The sequence below is a fragment of the Schistocerca americana genome, chromosome X (assembly GCF_021461395.2).
Source record: "Schistocerca americana isolate TAMUIC-IGC-003095 chromosome X, iqSchAmer2.1, whole genome shotgun sequence".
Lineage (NCBI taxonomy): Eukaryota > Metazoa > Arthropoda > Insecta > Orthoptera > Acrididae > Schistocerca > Schistocerca americana.
In genome coordinates, this window is record NC_060130.1 from 367,063,500 (window position 1) to 367,085,148 (window position 21,649).

General features: G+C 39.9%; 1 protein-coding gene across 2 annotated transcripts in view; it reads left to right on the forward strand.

Moving 5' to 3' along the window:
- The window catches only part of LOC124554861 (GTPase-activating protein and VPS9 domain-containing protein 1), a 345,101-nt gene that overhangs the window by 229,509 nt on the left and 93,943 nt on the right, over positions 1-21,649 (forward strand). For both annotated transcript variants that reach the window (XM_047128529.1, XM_047128530.1), the window contains exons 18-20: positions 3,386-3,530; positions 14,352-14,518; positions 14,867-14,979. In XM_047128529.1, the coding sequence (XP_046984485.1) occupies positions 3,386-3,530; positions 14,352-14,518; positions 14,867-14,979 (425 nt within the window). The remainder of the gene's footprint in view (positions 1-3,385; positions 3,531-14,351; positions 14,519-14,866; positions 14,980-21,649) is intronic.

Genomic DNA, 21,649 nt, shown 5'->3' on the forward strand with positions numbered 1-21,649 from the left:
AGGGCATGAAAGGGAAGCTTTGTAGAAAATCCCCAATGTTATTCATTCTATATATAGAGCAAACACTAAAGGAAACAAAAAATTTGGAAAAGGCATTTGAGTTCACAGAGAGAAAATATAAACTTTGGACTTCGAAGAGCAGTTGAATGGAATGGACATTGTCTTGAAAGGTGGAAATAGACTGAACATCAGTGAAAGCATAACAAGAGTATTGGAATGTAGTTCAATTAAATCAGGCAATGCTGAAGGATTTAGATTAGAAAATGAGACACTAAACATAGTAGATGAGTTTTGCTATTTGGGCAATAAAGTAACTGACATTGGCCAAAATAGGGAGGGTACAGAACATAGACTAACAATGGAAGGAAAACTGTTCCTCAAGAAGAAAAATTTGTTAACATAGAATATGTATTTCAGTACAAGGAAGTCTTTCCTGAAGGTATTTGTCTAAAATGTAGCGTTGAAATGTGGATGATAAACAGTTCAGACAAGAAGAGAAAAGAAGCTTTTGAAATGTGGTGCTGTAGAAGAATGCTGAAGTTTAGATGACTAGACCACGTAACTAATGAGGAAGTGCTGAAAAGAATTGGTGAGCAAAGAAATTTGTGGCATAACTTGGCTAAAGGAAGGGATCATTTGATAGCGCACTTTTTGAGACATCAAAAAATCATCCTTTAGTATTTGACGGAGGTGTTGGGGACCAAGAGATGAATACAGTAAGTAGGTTCAAATGGATGTAGGTTGCAGTACTTATTTGGCTTTGAAGAAATTTGCACAGGATAGAGTGTTGTGGAGAGCTGCAAAAATGGATACTCTTCCAGAGATATTCAGAAGGCACTTTGCCATGCCACTCTGCCAGAGGGTCCAGACGAACAAGATGATGATGATGAACGTGGCATGTCTACCATATGCTGGACCAATCTCTGCCAAAATCAGCAGAATTCTCTTGAAACACAACATCAAAAGCGTATTTTGCCCACCCACTAAAATTTAGGCACTGCTGGGCAATGTAAATGATGACCTGGGGCTATGGAAGCCAGGTATTTACAACATACAATGCCAGTGTGGGATGTCATACATCAGCATGACCACCAGGTCAGTGGACATGAGATGTAAAGAACACCAAAGGCATATGAGACTTAGACAGGCAACCAAATCAACAATAGGGGAGCACTGTCTAGAACTCAGTCACTTGATGAACTACAGTGCCACCAAGATTGTGACACACACCCTGAGATACTGGGACAGTCTCACAGAGGAATTCATCGAGACCACGGTCACGGAGAATCTCATCAGCTGTGACACTGGATGCCAGCTCAGCCCTGCCAGGAATCCAGCACTTGAAATTCAGAAAACACAATGGAGACGACATTGAGGTTCAATGAGAAATAGAAATGAGATGGAGAGCAAGAAAACAGCCTTTGGACAGACCACCAGAGAGTAGAGACTAGAGGTGACACGTCACTAGACAGGCCCAACAGTAACAGATGTTGGACTGAACCCCTGTTTCCACAGAGGTGACGGAACACCTGTGGTGCCCAATGAAGACTACAGCATTGGAGGCCTGCCCAAATAGTCAAGGACTTCACACACAATGCCCAAGACAACCAGAGGACAGCCAAGGTGGCAGCAGTTGATGGATAGAATGCCTGGCATGCTGCAGACGCACACCGGGGCATCAGACGATGGACATGATACAAGTGAATGAACAAGCAGGATGTGGACAGCGGGTGGAGCACCAGTTGCAAGAGAGGACACCTAGACCTTATCTTGGTGGATACGGACCATGCATGGAACGCCTGATATGGTGGGGACCGCAAACAGAACACCCAACACCATCCAGACTTAAGTACTGGATCCCATAAACCAAAGGACCATTCTCACGGAGCACATGAAGAAGACAGCAAGTCACGCCAAACAACTTGAAAAACCTGTGGGAGACCTGATTATTCAACATGTCAATATATCACTGGGAAAGCCTGAAGAATTACATCAAACCAGTCCTTGTACTGAAGACAGCATCACCACCACCACCACCACCACCACCACCACCACCACCACCACCACCACAACACTCACCACCACCAAATGGTGCATACTAGATCCAAAATGAGAATAGTAAAAGACAAAAGAACAACAACCAGAAATTGAAAACTGGTCAGAAAAGGTTGCAAATTACAGTGAGATCCTGTATGAATCACTCCAATTTTAATTAATATTTCTGTTGGTCTTGTTGAAACTACCACTCGAACAATGCTGAAACTTATTTTTCAGCAGCTCCACTATTAAAAAAAGTTCTGCTTCCAGAAACTGACAGGAAACAATGTGCAAATTAAAACCTTTGAACAGGTTGTGCTAAATTGCTAATAGAATAATTTACAGTCCATTATTTCAGCTTATGGCTATATGTTAGATTTTTTTGTAATTTGGACTTCCTTAGAGCAATTCCACTGATAAAGCTATGGTCCCATGTCAACCTTTGCCACCAAATCAAACGTTTACATTTCTGTACTTATCAGAATGTCTGTTGATTTTGAGTTTGGGCTTAAAATATGCATCTTTCGTAGCAAAACTTTAAAGGCATGTTGAAAAAGTTTACAGAAAGTGCCAGCATTTTTCATTTGCTTATAAATGTTCAAAGGTAAGTGAATTAGCCAGAGGCAAGCTAACAAACCATTTAGAATGCGGGGCTTGAGATTATAATTTCCATGCAAATTTGTATTCTATGTTTCTGGGTTGTTCCTTCTTCACACTTGAAATAAACCCCAACTAAGCAAATGACTGTTTCAGGAAAATGTATGGGGGTGCATGGGATTCATTAGAAAGTGTTTTATAGTGTATAGAAGATACATAAACAGCAGGTGTTACAATTATTTGTTACCAAGAAATCACAAAAGTGTGGGGGCATGTTGTGAAACACTATATGCATTGTGTATTAAGATATTACTGTAGCTCATTGTCTTTTAAGATCACACGAGTTTCCTGTTTCCTGTCGATTCCATTTAAATCCCTTTATCCTCTAATGTTTTTACCAGAGAGGTCTTTCAGCTTGAATGAGCTTGTTACTAACATTTGTCTTTTACTTTGCTGTTGCCTAATAAGTAGATGGTATTTTCTTTCTTTATTTGGAGATAAGTAAGTAATGTTTCTTATTCATAATTCATACAGCTCCTTTGTGTCAGTACATGGATAGTAAGTCTGATGATTTTTTAGAACTTGCTACTTATTGCTGCTGCATTAAACACATGCAGTATCTGCTGTCAGAATCATTTATTTATGCTTTTTTTTCTTTTTTCCCTTCTTTTTTTTCCATGCTTGGTAATGGTAGTGTGTTATAATGATTTTTCTGGTCTTTGGAGTAATTGTTTTTACTTTTGTATTGTAGTTACTACCTGAGGATGAGGGTGACCAGGATAGTGTGGGTGAAGCGATGTTAAACCTTGTGCGACTTAGTTCAGCTAGTTTGGCATCTTCAAGCAGCAGTGCCAGCAGCTCCGATCACCGCCCCAAAACGGTTACTCCAACACCAGGTAACAATTGGGCTCAAAAACCCATTCTAAATTGTATATTTGCTGTATATATTGTCTGTTACATATACAGTAGAGTCCTGTTAATCCAAACTAATTGGGACCGGACCTTGTTCAGATTACCAATTTGTTCGCATTAGCCGGAACTATGATGACAAGTTTCTAGAATGAAGTACACCAAGCAGATAAGTAGGTACACCATGGTAACAAATGGGAACAAGTGTGGGAACAATGGCTCACTATCACTCTCTGCCCTTGTTGTTGTGCATTGTTGAGACCTTTGTAGTGTCTATGGTCAGTGTACTGCCAGCTGGCCCGCAAAGCGCTTGGTTATGTTAGTTATCTGTCGCTGGCACACGTAACAATTGTATTGTATTCATTCAGGTGTAGTGGTGTATGTATTTTTGTCATGAGTAAATGGAAATATACAGCATTAACTCTCAAAGAAAAACTGAATGCTTTGAAGCGGATAGACAATGGTGAGAATGTATCTAAACTGGCAACGGAACTGGGTGTTGGTATAGCAACTATTTGTGATTGGAAGAACAACCAAGTGAAGCTAGAACAGTCCTGTGCAATGTCTTCGGGGAAAACACTCTAAATTCGGCAGACTTTGAAACAGTCCCAGTACGATAAAGTGGTTGAAGCTCTTTTCTTTTGGTTTACACAGAAAAGAGAAAGGGGAACTCCTATGAGTGGAGCACTGGTTTAGGAGAAGGCTGTTTACCTGAACAAGTTAATGGTGATGAGTCTTTTAGTGTGAGTATGGGTTGGTTGGACAGATTAAGAAAAAAAGACATTGAATCAGTCAGCTAACAGTTACTGGAGAATAGCTTTCTTCTGACTGTGATGCAGCGAAGGAATACTTGGGTGATTTTGGAAAAATGATAAGAGAGAGAAAGTATTCTCCCCAACAAATTTATAACGCTGACCAGACTGGCCTTAATTTTAGGGCATTGCCAACAAAAAGCCTGGCATCAAAAGCAGAAGACCATGCTCCTGGTTTTAAAATGTGCAAAGATCGTGTGACTTTATTAGCATGCAGCAATGCTGCTGGTAATCACAAACTGCCTTTTAATGCTGATCAGCAAATCTGCTAGGCCTGGAGCTTTTAAAAACTGCAACATGAATTTCCTGCCCGTGTATTATCGCAACCAGAAAACAGCATGGATGGATGGTAAGCTGTTCAGAGAATGGTTTCACAGCCAGTTTGTTTCCTCTATTTGACGGTTTGCTAAGGAAAATCATTTATCTCCCTGTGCAATCCTTTTGATTGATAACGCACCATCTCACCCTAGCACTGAGTAATTATGTGATGGAGAAATTGTGGCGAAGTTTTTGCTGCTGAATGTTACACCACTTCTACAGCCGATGGACCAGGGTGTACTGCAAACATTAAAATTGATTTACAAAAAATGGCTCTGAGCACTATGGGACTCAACTGCTGAGGTCATTAGTCCCCTAGAACTTAGAACTAGTTAAACCTAACTAACCTAAGGACATCACAAACATCCATGCCCGAGGCAGGATTCGAACCTGCGACCGTAACGGTATTGCGGTTCCAGACTGCAGCGCCTTTAACCGCACGGCCACTTCGGCCGGCATTGATTTACAGAAAACGATTTTTAAGAATGCTGATCCAAGGTAATAGCATTCCTTTAGTGAACAAAATAAAAAAGACCAATGTGAAGGATGTTGTTTATTGGGCCGCTGAGCCATGGCAGAATATTTCAGAAAATACTCTGAGAAAATCGTGGAGAAAACTGTAGACATCTCTTGAATTTCAGGACAACCTAGTTGAAAATGAAGAGGAAAGTCTACTACAAATGATACAGACAATCCCTGGATGTGAAGAAGTTAGTGAAGGAGATGTAGATGAGTGGATGGAAGTGGATAGGGCGTGTGTGGAGAACCTTACTGACACTGATTTAGTTGCTGCTGTGACTCAAGACAAGGAAGAAGTGGACTGCTGTGACGTAAGTGACAATGAGCCTGAAAGCGACAAAAGAGAGCTGATGCCACACAGTGACACAGCAGAAGCCCTTGACCTCGTGCTACGGTATTAGGAGCAACAGCTCACTGCTACACCTGCTGATTTGATGTTTATGAGACGATGGTGTAATTACTCATCATATAACAGACTGTCTTCATTACACCAAAAAACAATGACTGAGTTGTTGTCATCTAAAAAGTAGGGATAAAATGTCCACTGTATTTTAGTAAGTTTGACAGCCTTTCTTTCATTGTTATGCATTGTTTAAACCTAATGTTTTCTTGCCAATTTTTCTAATACATCTTTACTGTACTGTGTAAATTAAAATAGTGTGCGTGTACAGCAGTTTAACACACCGTTTTCCATACTTAGACTAACATTTCTCATGTTCGGATCGACTGAACGTTCGGATTACCAGGGTTTGGATTAGTGGGACTCTGCTGTACTTAAGTCTGCCAAGATAAAAATGGGGGACAGTAAGTAAAAACAGAACAGGCCAGGATCTCTCAGTTGATTAATTGTGACTAGGGAAATTTTAGGTCTTTGCATTTCCTGGATACTTGAAGAAATGCTGAAGCTGCTGTGAAGGGAACGCAGGGCATCAAAAACTGACATCAGTTAATTAATTAACAGACTATGAATAATAAATTACTTTAAGAGGAACACTGAGAAACTTAAAATATTTGAAGGACAGATGAAAATAGTAAAATGTGTATTGTGGTACACAGCACATTTGCACAGATACTGTGGACATTCTAAAGAATGTGGGGAAAGAGAGGGGGATAAAAAAATCCAGTGAGATGGGGCAGTGTGAGGGTGACAGGACACTTGGTGGTTATAGTTAAACTGATGGTGTTCCAAGTGCTGCAGTGTGGGCTGTATACATCACAGAATGCTGAAACATTGTAAGTATGTGCATTAGTGGAGTATGCCAAAAAAAACAAATTGTCCCACTCTGCCACCCAGATGAATATATGACACTGTGAGCAGTCATTGTGTGAAATGTTTCCTGTTTCGATGTCAGTATGCTGCTTGTTGCCTGGTGATGCATGTTGCCTTCTTTTGTGAAGTAACTGTTGGTGCAAAAGATTAAGAAGGTGGAAGTTTTCTGTATGAAATGCAATGTCTATCGAGAAGAAAGACTGTGCACTGCTAGAAAGTTGTCTTATTAGAGTGGGAGCAATAGCAACAGTGCTCTGTGGAAATATCACTGACAGAAACAGTTATGAAGAGGCCCCATGTCAATAAATGGGCTAAAGAGTATGATCATGAAATTTGAAAAGAAACAGGTGAATTAGACGGTGTAGTAAGGAGAGGGAGGCAGCCCATTCCCACGGAAGTTGTTGAAGAAGTTGCTGTAATTATAGCTGATCATGCAGCACATGCCTCAAATTCCACATCCAGCACTCAAGCTGTTCACAGGAATTCTCTCTCCCCTGGTCAACAGTCCAAAATATTTTGCAGCATATTTTACACTGGTACCCCTACAGGTTGAATGTGCATGGAGTCCCAAGATAATTTAAAACACCATCACTTTGCCCTCCATTTTGTGGCATGTGTGGAAATGGATGACATGTGGCAGAGGAATATTCTTTGGGTGGACAAGGCACAGCTTACTCTGGGTGGTACTGTGAATGCACAGAACTGTCACATATGAGTTTCTACTCTGCCACATGTTGTGCAAGAACACCCACTGCACTCAGCATATGTGACTGTGTGGTGTGGTTTCACAAGCTTTTTTAGTCTTGGTCCGTTTTTCTTCGAGGAGATGACACCTCATGAGCCTGTTAGGTGCATGTAGTAAGGACCTCCTTGTGCAACATGTGATTCCGGCTTTGCAAGAAAGTAACTGTCTCTGCACCACTGTTTTCATGCAAGATGGGGTGACACCACATGTTACTTGCCTGGTGAAAGATTTACTTTGAGAAACCTTCTGTAATGGCCACATCATCTTTAAACAATTTCAAGATGTTTGCCTTCCAGATCCCCTGAACTAAGTCCATGTGACTTCTAATTCTGAAGTGATACCTGGAAGATCTTGTCTATCAGGGATGTATCTAGATTCTTCCTAACTGAAAGGATAGCATACAATAACATTTCACTCTTATTACACTGGATACACTCCGAGCAACTGTCGACCATGCCGTGTTACGGATTTTGCATGTTGCTTAGTCAGGAGACCATATTGAAGACATGTAACTTGTGACCATATCCTAAACATGCCAGTACCACCATTATTGTGTGTTAAATGTTCCTCTCCTTTTCTTGCATCTGCAGCACATTCTGACTGCTTACAGCACCCTATTTTCACATGGTGGCAGAAAGTGGAACTATTATTTCTTTCATCACACTCTCCAAACACACCAATTAGTGAACATACTTATGTTGTTTCAGTGTCCAGCAATGTATACAGCCCACACAGCAGCAGTCAGAACACCGACAGTTTAGTTATAATCACCCGATATATTTGATAGGACAGCAGTTAAAATCATTGTGTTCCCTAAATCTCATAAGGTAAATGTCAGGATGATTCCTTTGTAAGGGCACAGCCAGTTTCCCACCCTGCCGTTCCTCCCATTTCGAGCTTGTGCTTCATCTCTAATGACATCACCATTGACACGAAATTGAACTCTAATTGAAGAATCCTTGGCCAAGTGGTGTAACAAGATAGTGATTGATACTCACGCATTGGAGTAACAGTTTGTTTATTTGCTGTGCATTAACTCATTACAGCTCTAGAGGACAAATGTCCACAACTGGGTGCAATTGAAATGTTCATCTATTATAATATGTAACAGGTGCCCACTATGATGAAGTGTGAACATCGATAATGGTAATGAGCAGGGAGTGCCATGGACACACAGCAATACGTCCCACAAGGCTGTGAGCTTGTGGGCAGCGAGGAGGAGATCCAGTGAAGTGAGGCCTTCGAGAATGACTGACAGGTATATAGCGGCTGTAATCCTGGTGAAGGCGCAAGACGGCACTGTGAGATGGGTAGCAGTAGCAGCAGGCATTGTGGTCTGAAGCATAAGCCCGAGAGTTGGTTGGGAGCCTGAAGCTGAACTCCCGTAGATGGGCTGACTGGCAACCCAAGTACCTGTTGAAGGAGAAATACAAGTGTAGTGTCACACAAGTAGGTGCCTGCAACTGCAGTGCTGTTTATTACGACCTATGCACTACATATCGGAATGGTTTGCGCCCCCAGACACTGTGGTGGCTGCAGGGAGCTTGGCATTAAGTAGCTCAGTGACTCTCATATTGGCAAACAAGCTCCTGAGGTAAAGCAGGGGCTGTATCTGTCCCATGATGCATATCCATGAGTGTTGTGGCCGAATATACTTGGGTAAAGCACTGCATATACTACACTAATCTTTCTTCCATGAAAAAATGAAAAGATACTGTACATATTTACAAAATAAGTGATATACTTCCACAGATTGTAAGTGAGTTGTTCCTCAAGGATTTAGAAAAATTAAAAAAGTAAATATTTTTCATTTGCACATTAATTAAAAAAGCTAACACAAACATTTAAGTGTGTACATTGTAAAGTTCATAAGATGATACCAAGGCTGTTACGGTCATGCATTGCTGAAACAAAAGCACTTTTTATGTCTTACTTGCACAGATCAATAATTTGTTTCTGCTAACAAATTCTTTAGTGTAGTAAGTCAGCCATTAATAAATCTTGTAGCCTCCTTTCAAACTGTACATTATAACGACAAAACTTTTTTTGGTTGCTCGCCATTTATTGAAAATGCGTGTTCTTAAATAATGGGCACCTCTCTGGACCAACATTAGTAACTTTTAAGCCTTTAAGAAGAATGTTCTTATTCGAGGTGATGAGTCCAAAAACTGAGCTGTAAGTTTGAAGGAGAGGAATATTGTCACATACTGCACATTGTCCATTATGATCTATTGTTTATAGTCATTGGCTTGTGACTTGCAATTCACCAGTTTGATTCTACCAGCTGCTGTTATTAATCATTTAAGATTTGCAATTTCTGGAAGGTACTGGGACTTGCTTATTTCTGAGATATTGTAATTTACTAGAACAATCTATCTTTGTATAAATAGGAGTGCACATTGCTGAGGCGAGTAGTCCAACTCCATCTGTACCTGGATATGTACATAACAAGTGTGCTTGCAATGCGAAGTGTGCAGTGTGAAGTTCTTGCTGACAGCTCTTCTATTGTAAATGGTAGTTAATACCAGATTGTGATTTACATAGTTTGATGGAGACACCAGGTATGTTTGACATCAGCATTGCTGTGGTTCCAGTAAGACTATGCAGAAGACATTCCCTCACAGACAGGAATTGGATTACAAACACTCCGTTCCTCCAGTGGTTCACATTTTCAGGATACCGAAGGACAGAAAAGCATCTGCAATTCAGATGAGCATCCAGTAATGTTTTTGGGAGACAGTGGACTGTATCTGAAAAAATGGCTAACTGGATTCCAGTGCACTGCTAAATACAGCAAGTGTGAATTTTACTTGGATTTTACAGCCCAGCGGTGGTTCAAGAAAAATGAGGAAAATCTCATTACCTGGGAAGAATATAATCCAAAAATTAGGAAATCATTTACCGTCAACTAGAAGCAACTCAGCATAACTGAGGGGAATAGCCGCAGTACAGCAGCCAATGCAATGCTAAGCGGAGATGGCAAAGTCATATATGCAGTGTATTTTGGCACAGGTTCATACAGTGAATCTGAATATGACAGAAGTCAACAGACTGTCACACTTGATAAAGAGTGTGATGGAGGATTTCTGTCCTTTCGAAGAGGTCACCACAGCAGAGAACTTCATCAGGTTATGCCAGCACATGGAGGTAAAACACCAGAAAATAGTATACCAAAAGCTGTTCAACAGACTTCTGAATGTTCTACTAATGGTAGTCATGAAAGAACATCAGCACCAAAAACTGCTAGTACGACAAACAGTAAGATACGAGATACAAGGGTTTTGACATCTAATGTAAAACTCAAACAGCCACACATACCGATGTTGGCTGTCAAATCCAGCAGGTAACAACATTAATTCCAGAATAATATTGTTGATCATTAGCACCAATCTCTGCAAGACATACTATCATTGAAAAATGGAGTTAGAAACTACAGACTTACACTGCATCTCATGGACGGTATCCAAAGCCATACACTCGCAGAGAAAGGCTAGATAGCAGAAACATTAACAGAGTAATGGAAGTTGATTATGATTTGTGAAATTTGCAAAAAATAAAATAAAATTATGAAAATTACAGAAGCATAGTACCATTTATCTCTGACACAACCTTCTGTAAGCACTTTCTAGACTGAATTAAGTATCTAGTAGGCCGTGCGGTTCTAAGCGCTTCAGTTTGGAACCGCGTGACCGCTACGGTCGCAGGTTCGAATCCTGCCTCAGGCATGGATGTGTGTGATGTCCTTAGGTTAGTTAGGTTTAAGTAGTTCTAAGTTCTAGGGGACTGATGACCACAGATGTTAAGTCCCATAGTGCTCAGAGCCATTTGAAAGTATCTAGTAGGAGAAGTAATTCAAAAGTATTAAAGCAGTTTTCATCTAGAAGAGTCGGCCACTAACCAAATCTTCATTCTGAAACAAACATGTGAAAAGGGTTAGGATTACAACCCAGAGCTCTAACTGTTTCTTGTATTTTTTTCATAAATCACATGGCAATGTACACTAGTCAAATTGATTGAATTATGTGTAGAAAAAAATGAAGACTGTAATCATAGTAGGTGAATAAAACAACAGAAGTCGACCTTGTAGGAACAAGACAATAACAGGTGAGGAAATTGATGTCTGTTTCATTTGAAACAACACTTGAGAGTATTACGAGAGAACTCATGAAGACAGTTTTTCTGCTCCCACGTAAAAGACAATAATGTTATTTATCAGGCCTGCACTGATGCATATGTAATTCAGGAAAACTGTGGAGATGTTGGTGGTAATAATATAATTGAGTGAATGTCAACAGAAGACATTGGTAAGAATTCAAATAATTGAAAATCAGTAATAACAGATAGAAACTAATTTGAGAAGTTACATACCCAGGAACCATGATTATAGGAATTATATCTAATGACTCTTCACTAAAAGAGTAGTTAATTTCTGTATCTAAATCACCGAACAAAATCACAGAATGTGACTTGAGAATTAAAATTTGGTCAGTACAAAACATAACCATGCTTGCCGCATTCCATGACCACTACATTGTAGATGTATTCTGTTAACAGGATTTCACATTTGAACCAGGTACATTGATGAAAATCTATGGAAAATTCCAAGAACCAGCCATTGGGGACTAGAGAAGACTAACGCTTGGAGCTGGAATAACTTCAGGCTAAGAATATTTTGTAATACAGACACAAAAGTTCATTCAGTATTCCTCATCTGCAATCTTCATCTTCCATACTTTTTTTGGAGCACTACATAATCATATTGTTAGTAAGGGATTAATAAACAATGTGATGTGGCTGTTGTGGTCTAGCAAGTAGAGCACTAGGCTCTGACCCTGGAGGTCTCAGTTTCAATCCCGGATGGGGGTAGGGAGACAATTTTTCCTCATTCCAGTCCCTCCATGTTGGCCCCTGGTCTACTCATCCTGCTTTTAAATGAGTACTGGGATCTTTTCCAGGTATGGAAAGCTAGTGCCACAGTGAAGAAAGGCTGTGCTCTACCTACAATGAGACCAATATCCCCATCACAGGCTTGCGCAATAGACTTCAACAAAACAGTCTCATACCGTGCTGATCAACCGGTGACATTACAGACATGGTGGAGATTAGAGTCTTATGAAATGACCAATGATGATGCCACAAACAACACAAAAACATTAACAAAACAAAAAACTGAGGGGACCTTCATGCATGGGAAAAAGGGATTGTCAGTGGGGATGTTCTTGTTATGAATCCCTTCAGATATAATGTAAAATTGAAAATACCGTACCATACAGGTGTAATTGTAAATCTACCAGAAGAAGAGTGTCTATTTGGGGGGGGGGGGGGGGGGGTTGGGAGTGTAACATGATGATGAAACAGGTACTTGCCTTAGCCACATGACTCTTATTCTTAGTGAGGGATATTTATGTCGTGATTATTAGAGCATTCTACTCTAAAAATGGTGCCATTCAACTTCCAGTGTTACATTAAAAAAAAAAAAAAAAAGGTTTAAATGGCTCTGAGCACTATGGGACTTAACATCTGAGGTCATCAGTCCCATAGAACTTAGAACTACTTAAATCTAACCAACCTAAGGGGACACACACATCCCTGCCCGAGGCAGGAGTCGAACCTGTGACCGTAGCGGTCGCGCGGTTCCGGACTGAAGCACCTCGAACCACTCGGCCACACCAGCCGGCTGTTAAAGTTCAGTAGATGAATCAACAAGCCTATGGCGATGTGTTTGTAGATGTGTTTATTGCTATTACATATTATATGAGATCAGTATGAAAAGATACAGTACATATTTTGAAAGATTGCCAGAGGAATATGCATTCAGATATTTGTGAGTTACTCCAATAATCTCTATTGAGATAATATCCATGTAGTTCAGAAGTCTGTGATGAATAACGTAATGTTGAGGTAGACACGTAACACTGAAATTCTAAGAACTTTGGGGAATAGATTGTCAGGCAGCTGCCAAAAAGCATGTACTTTTGAGGCCCCTCAATAAGCACATCATTATTCAGAATGAAACCACTGTATGCTATATGAAGTTATTTAAATGCTGAAATGAAACTCTTGTCAGACGGGCATATTCTGTATGACAAAAATGGTAGTTCAGTCACAGATGAACAAAGTAGATTAAGATGATCTTCTCCCCTTGTATGCAATGTGTTGTTGTTGCCTCCAGTCCAAAAACTGCTTTGATGCGGGTTTCCACACTACTGTATTATCCTGCACATGACATTTCATCTCATAACTACTGTAACCTACATACATTTGCAGTTGATACTGTGTATTCATGTCTTGTGCTCCCATCTACAATTTTACTCCCACCCTCCCTTCCCTACAGTACTAAGCTGATGATTCCTTCATGCCTCAGGATGAGTCCTATCAATCAGTCTCTTCTTTTAGTCAAGTTGTGCTGTAAATTCCTTTTCTTTACTGTTCGAATCAGTACTCCTTCATAAGTTATACAATCTACCCATCTAATCCTCAGCATTCTTGTGTAACAACTGTTTTGAAAACCTCTATTCTCTTAATGTCTGAACTGCTTATCATCCACATTTTGCTCCTGTACAGGGCTTCACTGCCTGTATCTTTTTTACTTCAGCCATAATTTATTTTGCTGCCCAAATAGCAGAACTTGTCTACTGTTTTTAATGTCTCATTTCCTGAACTAATTCCTTAAGCAGCATCTGATTTAATTCAACTACATCACATTATGTTTGTTTCAGTTTTGTTGATGTTCATCGTATAATCTTTTTTCCTGGACACTAGCTATTACATTCAACTGCTCTTCCAAGTCATTTGCTGTCTTTGACAGAATAACATTGTCATTTGCAACCCTCCATTCACCCCCCCCCCCCACCCCTCACCCCCCTCTTGAACTGTAATTCTCTCTTCAAATTTCTCATGGATTCTGCTTTCTCAGTGCATGGAATGAATTAAGAAGAATTGCTCATCAATATAACAGTTTGTTACATGTAGTGTGATAGTTTTACATTTAGAAAATATTCTGCATATTTTGGTGCAGGGGCCCAGGACTAAAATGATAAACACAATGTACACCACTGTTTTCTTTCTTGTATGAAGTGAAATGCAGCTATCCTGCATAGTGTTACAAGGTAATTATGTGTGGCTTTTTCTGTTCCTTTTGCAGATTTGCTACTGGCCCCTAGTGCACTAATGATCAACAGTCAAGCTACTGTGACTGACGGAGCCTCTGTACCTCCTCCTCCCAGTAAACCTATCTCACATCCAACGACTTCTACAGGTGCCATTCCCAAAAGCATTAGTTTTGATAAAACAGCTGAACGTGGTGACAAGGTTTGTTCATTTTCTCTTCAAATCATTAACTGGAATGTCAGGTACCTTGTACAGTATTTACTGCTTATATGTGGTGTATGTGGATTTAGAGTGCTAGAGTATGAGTGACGTTCATCTTGAACTTTGGTTCATACATCGCAATGTCAGAATGGTTTACTTTTAATTTGCTCAGATCCTTCGTTTTTTGGCTCATAATATTAAATTTGTGACTGTTTATTCATTGTGAGAATTTTCGTTATTCTTTAAACTGGATGATGATGATGATGATGTGCATGTCTAATTTACTTATGTGTGAAAGTATGTGCCAGAATGTGTGCTAGTGGTCTCACGTGTGTTTCACTGTTATAGGATGCACTAGATGAAGACTCAAAACACAAGAGAGGATTCTTCCGAAACTTCAAGCTACCTTTCAAAAGCAGACGTGTCAAATCTCTCAGGGGAACAGATGACCTAGGAACTCGGTATGTTGTTACTTATTTTATAGTGGGTGATTTTGCTAAAAGTGGGCAAACTGCAGAAAACAATCACTGAGGTGATAAGTAGCAGAAAAGATCACGTGGACATAGGGCCAGAAATCTGTTCCACAGGATGTACATCCACTTGAAGGTGGAGATGAAAGATCTTCGACAGTGACTCTTGATCAGCCCCAGTCAGGTAACCCGCGCAAATTTTCATTGTCGTCATTAACTTGTACAGCTTATGGTGGTTTGTATTAAAATATCCTCACCTGGACAGGAATGTGTGTGTGAGTACAGGTTGTGGTGTAGATGACATATGGAAGTTTAGGTCTGACCATGAGTCAGGCACTGATAGCCATAGCAGTTAAAGCAACTGCTTGCGTAAAGGGTTCAAGTCGCGGTCTGCCACTTACCCCATTACATTCAATCAGTTATGTAAGGCAATGTGACTATTTACAATTAGATGTCAGTAAGTGAAACAGAGACTCTATTGTTTCATAACAGGAAGCTTTCAGGAGAACCTGCAGAATGTCAGGTAAAGTGTTTTTTGTATTCGTAATTCACTAGGTGTCAGAAGTAACTTTAACTGCTGTTTCCCAGTGAAAAATCTGAAGTGTGACACTAACTCAGTTTCAGAGAAACTGTGGGTAAAAAATGGAATTTATTATTTTCCAATTCAGAGAACTATGTAAATTGCTTGTGAAAAGCTATAGTATGCAAGTATTCTCATGTTAGAAATCGTATTGTTGAGTACAGCATATAGTTCTCAAAAATAAAAGTAAAATCTGTTTATTGTGTCTCAAATTAAAAACTCTGAGAATGAAATGTAAACAATATGGGGAGTAGTCAGAAGAAAGCTGCAAAGTTTATAAACGGACAGGATGCTTTAATTATTGAAGAAAATGACAGTTGACACTTATTAAGACAAACAAAACAAACATTTGTTATTGTCACTTCCTAAACACAATAAAGGAAATTGATCCAGTGTGTTCAGAAAAAAATTACTTAAGCAATAACAAGAAACTAAATAATAAGCATTCAGTCAACTTAAGATTGCACAACCTTCTGGGGAAAACGTGAAACTAGTTTTTGTTTTGAGACTAGTAATTATCGTACAGTTGATAACATTTCGAGCAAAATATGTATTCTGCATGCATAGCTGCTGTTCTCATGTATGTGTGTTGCGTATAACTTTCAGAAGGCATATTCCTTGAAAGACAGAAGTATGGTGTTTTTAGTATACTCTGTCACAAAAGGACGTTATGGTGACATTTTATAATCAAGGTTAGGTTTATTTATTATAATATAATTGCCTGAAGAAAATATTATGGAGATGGAAGAGGAAGTAAATGAAAATGAGATGCGAAATGTGCGAGAAGAATTTGGTGGAGCATTGAAAGACCTAAGCCGGAACAAGCCCCCCTGGAGCAGACTACGTGTCCTCTAATTGGTTCAGGTAGTTGGGAAAGCTAACCATGACAACATTATTTCAATTGATGTGCAAGCTATGTGACGGATGATATATCCTTTGACTTGAAGAAGAGGAGTGTAACAATTCAAATTCCAAATAAGACAGGTGTGAGTATTACTGAATTATCAGTTTAATAAGACATGGTATCATAATATTGCCAGAAATTATTCACATAAGAATGGATAAATTGAGAGAGGCTATCCAAGGGAAGATCAGTTTGGGTTAAAATCACTCCACTCCATAACTACCGCAGTGGCAGGGGTACAGCAGATGTAATGGATCTATAGATACAGAAAAAACAGCCTTAGTTGTACAAATTTGGTTAATTTAATCTTCACATGTGACGTATTTCGCCTGTCTTAGGCATCATCAGAAAATCTGGGGAAATTACAGACTGGTGTAAGTATAAATTCCTATTAAAGACAATAATAAATTAATTAAGAATAACAGAAGGAAGACAAACATTGTTTGAACTGTGAAGCATGTGGCCACATTTGTTTTCTAGAGTGTGGCTAGGGGTATAAATTTCAACTCGTACAATTTTGCACCATAACTGAGCTTACCAATAAAAACTCTTGCTAATCATGACCTAGACATTGAACGTAGTCGAAAGTACCATAAAACCGGAAGGTAACAGCCAGATAGCCACAGTCAATGCTTCATTAGATCATTGACAAAATTCATCCTACTCATAACCGAGGCGTCCCATGTGATTAGGAGTGCAAGAGAACTGGTAGGAAATGTTGAGATAGCCACTGTCAGTGCTTCATTACTTCACCTAGAAGAAACTTAAAAAAAGGTAGTCATAGTAGGAAAAAGAAAGCCACCAAAGAGTACAAGGGGTACCTAACTTAAGCAAATAGGCAAATTCAGTGAGCAGAAAATACACCCATATAACAGCTAGGCCAGTATACCTTTGGCAAATGAATGGGCACTAATAAGGATAAAGAAACACATGAAAAGTTTTGGTAAAAATATGGAGCAACAAAGCCATAAGCAACGCTAAACTGGAAAACTGACTGTAATGATGGTGACTTACACATGAAGAAACTGCACTATGAACACAAATCTGGTCTGTTTACAACACTGTGGGCATGCACTGTCATGCTGGCAACTAGACTGCCAACCAGGTGTCAGGGTCCTGTGGAGCCTTAGTGAGAAAAGGCTCACAAGGTGTCATCCTAAAACTTAACTGATTTCTAAGACTTAAATAGAATATTCAGTAAGTAATATATGTGGCAGCCATCATTTAAAGATACACATCAATACATCAAAAAAGTGTGATGTTTCGAACAGACTTGTTCGTTTATTAAATTCAGAGATTTGAAAAAGATATGCTTAGGAATTTCAGACTCTTCCAATAAACTCAGTTTCTTGCCTTTGTTAGCCACATGAAAGATTTTAAGATTTTCTAAATCTGGAACTGATGGCCAGAAAGTGCTGGACAAATGGGAAAAATTTTTTCACCTGACCATTTTTTGTCAGTAGATGCTCATTGAAGCTAACCCTTTGCATGCTTTACTGTTTTCCTTTTTCCTACTGTCATTACCTTTTTTCTTGTTGCTTCTGCATGATGTAATGAAACATTGACAGTGGCTATCAGGCTGTTTCCTCTCAGTTCTGTGGGACTTGAAATTACATTTGATATCTCAGTCATGGTTAGCAAAGGTTTTTATTGGTAAGCTCAGTTGTGGTGCAATATCTTATAAAGTTGAAATTTATGCCCCTCACCACCTCCTAAAACAAAAATGTGACCATGGGCTCCATAGTTATTTTTAATTCATTTATTACTGTTTTTAATAGCAATTTATACTTATACTAGTTTGTAGTTTCCTCAGATTGTCTGATGGTGCCTAGAACAGGTGAAACACATCACATGTGAAGATTAAATAAATTGATCTTGTGCAACCAAGACTGTTTTTTTTCTGTTTTTAAAGATCAGTTTTGGTTCCAGAGAAGTGTAGAAATACTTGAGGCTGTACTTATCATTTAACCTGTCTTAAAAGACAGAGTTAAGAAAGACAAACATGGACCAACATTGGCAAACCAAGCTAATGCCCGTATGTTAAGAACAGCTGAAATAACCTCTAAAGCTGATCCAGAAGCTATAAGATGGCAGCCCCATTACTATACTTGATTCTTGTCTGCCAGCAAATGGCTGGAACATAATAACTTTATGCTTTCAAGTCTTAACAGGGAAATAACTGGATCGGCCAACATGTTACTGATTTAGTGGTAAAAAAGGATCCAACATGTAATTTAGAAGGCGTAGCCAATAAAAAAACACCAGCTAGATGACATATTGGCAAAAAAAGGAATTGTGCAAGAACAGCTCTGTTAGGAGCGGCTGAAGCGGTGGGCAAACATGTTGAAACAAATTATTCCGGCACCTTTTCTGACATGAAGCCATTTGTTGGCAGAAAAACCAACAGATGTGAATTGAAATGGGTAGCATGAGTCAGGCTTGGGGAGGTGAGGGTGGGCCAAGATGAAGTGGTGGGCGAAACATAGTTCGCAGCAAACTTAGGCGAAGTTAAAGAAAAGTGGTGGCCGCCATTCAGGCTTGTGGCAGCTACAGAAACAAAGTCCTCGGCGCCGCAGCACCGGGAAGAGAAGATGATGATCACATCTACAGGGCACGTGGCAGAGAGCGCGTTTCGGCCGACGGGTGGCAGGGTACCTCCAGCACAGCCACATGGCTTGCTCCGCCTTGATTAGTCAGGAGCCAAGAAAATCGTGGGGGCGGCATGGAAAGTTCCGAAGCGTGGCCTGCTCAACTTCGCCTATGTGACGTTACCTCGTCAGCACAAAAGGGAGGCGCGTGATCGAGATTGCCCACCTCGGTGCTGACTTGCTGCTACCAGACCATGGGACGAGAAAATTACAGGCAGCTGAAGCTACTGGCTAATGCTTGACCGTAACAAGAAAATGAAATAAACCTTTTGAAAGAAAATAGAGATAGAATGCCCTACTATCTGGCTCAACCTTACACTCCTCCCCCCTCTGTGGGAGCAGGAAACGTATGTGATTTCGCTCAATGCAGTTGTTATTTAAATGTTGACAATTTTAGTTTGCAAAGACAAAATAGACATTATTTGATTGTTAAAGGTTCCCACGGAAGACAGCAGGGGCCTTCAACGAGGGGTGGGAGTAGAGACTTTTAAGACCTCTTAGGGGTCACAAAAGGGTTTACACACTTCAACAATATTATATTTACACAAGAACAAGGAATAAATGTTATAAAGCATCAAAACAAAATTACGTCAGTTAACACGTGTAAATAAAACACATTGGAAAGTAATAGTTTGAATCAGGAGTACACACCAAGCGTCTTTATCTCTTAAATGAATTTAAAAACAATTGCGTATCACCACTGAAGTTACACGCAAGGCTGAGTGGCGCAATGCGGTGCTTTGCGTTGTCCTCGGCGGGTAGCGCACATGCTGCTGGCTTTAAGGGGGTGTGGCGGTGGTCAAGCCCATCCACTGGAACTCAGCGCAGTGGAGTATGAGGGGAGGTTCACATGTTTCACACACATTTAAAAGAGTTAACCCTAGGGGAGCACTTCACTATGCTGCGTAAGCTTTCACATTAGTTAATAACACAGTTGAACTCTTAAAACTAAAGGAGGGCACATACCTTGATAGGCTTTTCTTTTGAATTGTGGGCGATATTCACCATGAGGCTGGGGTTCTGGAACCATGGGAGGGGATGGTCGTAACCGTTTGCAAAATCCCTTTTTGTACAAGATCCATATCAGGACAATAATAAAAATAGCAGTGACCAGGGTTACTGTGACACTGGGTATAATAGTTGTAAGTAGATTAGTGGCTGTCTGCCATTCACTTAAGTGTGTTAACAGGCGATCGTAAGAGATTTGTCCTCTCTCGTGTTTTAAAAGGTCATTGATTGATGTTAAAAGGTGATCATTCGAAACATTAGATAAAACAGGTAATTCAGTTGACAAAGGAACTTCGTATGAACTTACAGGTAGGAAAAACATAGGCAAATGGGCACCATACCAGCATGAAACGTTACAAGTGGCGTAATAACATCGCAATAGGAACTGTTTGCTAAAAATTCACTGTCTGCGATTTCTATCTCGTATGTTTGCGCGACTGGAAATTATGTTCATAGCCACAAAGTGTTAATATCGTAGGTTGGTCTAATGCGTATAGGTGGTTTGTGCTAATGGTCCTAAACCAGGGTTCCGCTAGGCGATCTACAGTTTGCGAATAAGGTGGCAATTGACGCTTTCCCAAGAAAAGGCTAATCTCACGTCCCGTACGGTTGTTTCGAAGGGCGATTTCACGGCACATGAAATTATGAACATGTATGCATTCATTCAACTGATTTTGGCACATCGTAGTATACTTTTGGCGATCTGGACTAATGACAAGAATGTCTGCTGTATTCCAACGTATATACTGTCTGGTTGCTGACCACCCAACAGGGAACACGTGTGTCTTGTAACACTTGAACTGACAATTCGAGGGGCAAGGGGTATAAGTATATGGAACCCTAGGGTGTTGGCATGTTTTAATAACTCAGTCCTAGCCATAGCATGATTATCGGGTAACATAGATTCATGTATGGGCAATACTAAACACATTGGTGGTGGCAAATCGGTGGTAACATTCTGCAGTACTTGAATAAATTGTTTGCGAGGTAAAAGTTCTGAACGCAGAACTCCTCGCAATCCTAATTGTATTGTGACACGTAAATTGACAAGTATCAGTTAGATAGTCTGCATGTTATGTGATAGTGTTTGTATGGCATCAGATGCTTCAAGGTTTAGCGTAAGATTGGATACCTCAGCTTGTATAGTCGTGAAGTCCCATTTTACGGAGTTCTTAAAAGATTCATATTGGTGAAGTATCATAGCTGTAACACTGCATATTTGCCTACTGGCTGGTAACACATTGTCTTCAATGTGCGTTAATCATACCTGTTGGCATAACATCATCTCATGGTTCTGTTGAGTAAATGTGTCTATTTGGCTGATTTCTTTGTTCCAATGTTGGACATCTTTATGATCACGGACTCCGAACACAGTTTTTAGTATGGCGCCTCCGGCATTGAACCAGGCTCGTTTTACGCATGGGGCTGGTACGTGTTGAAGGTGATCAATATTTTGCCTAAGATGACGTAATACCAGTAAAGCTTTCTTCTGACCCGATTATACAAGCAATGATTCATATC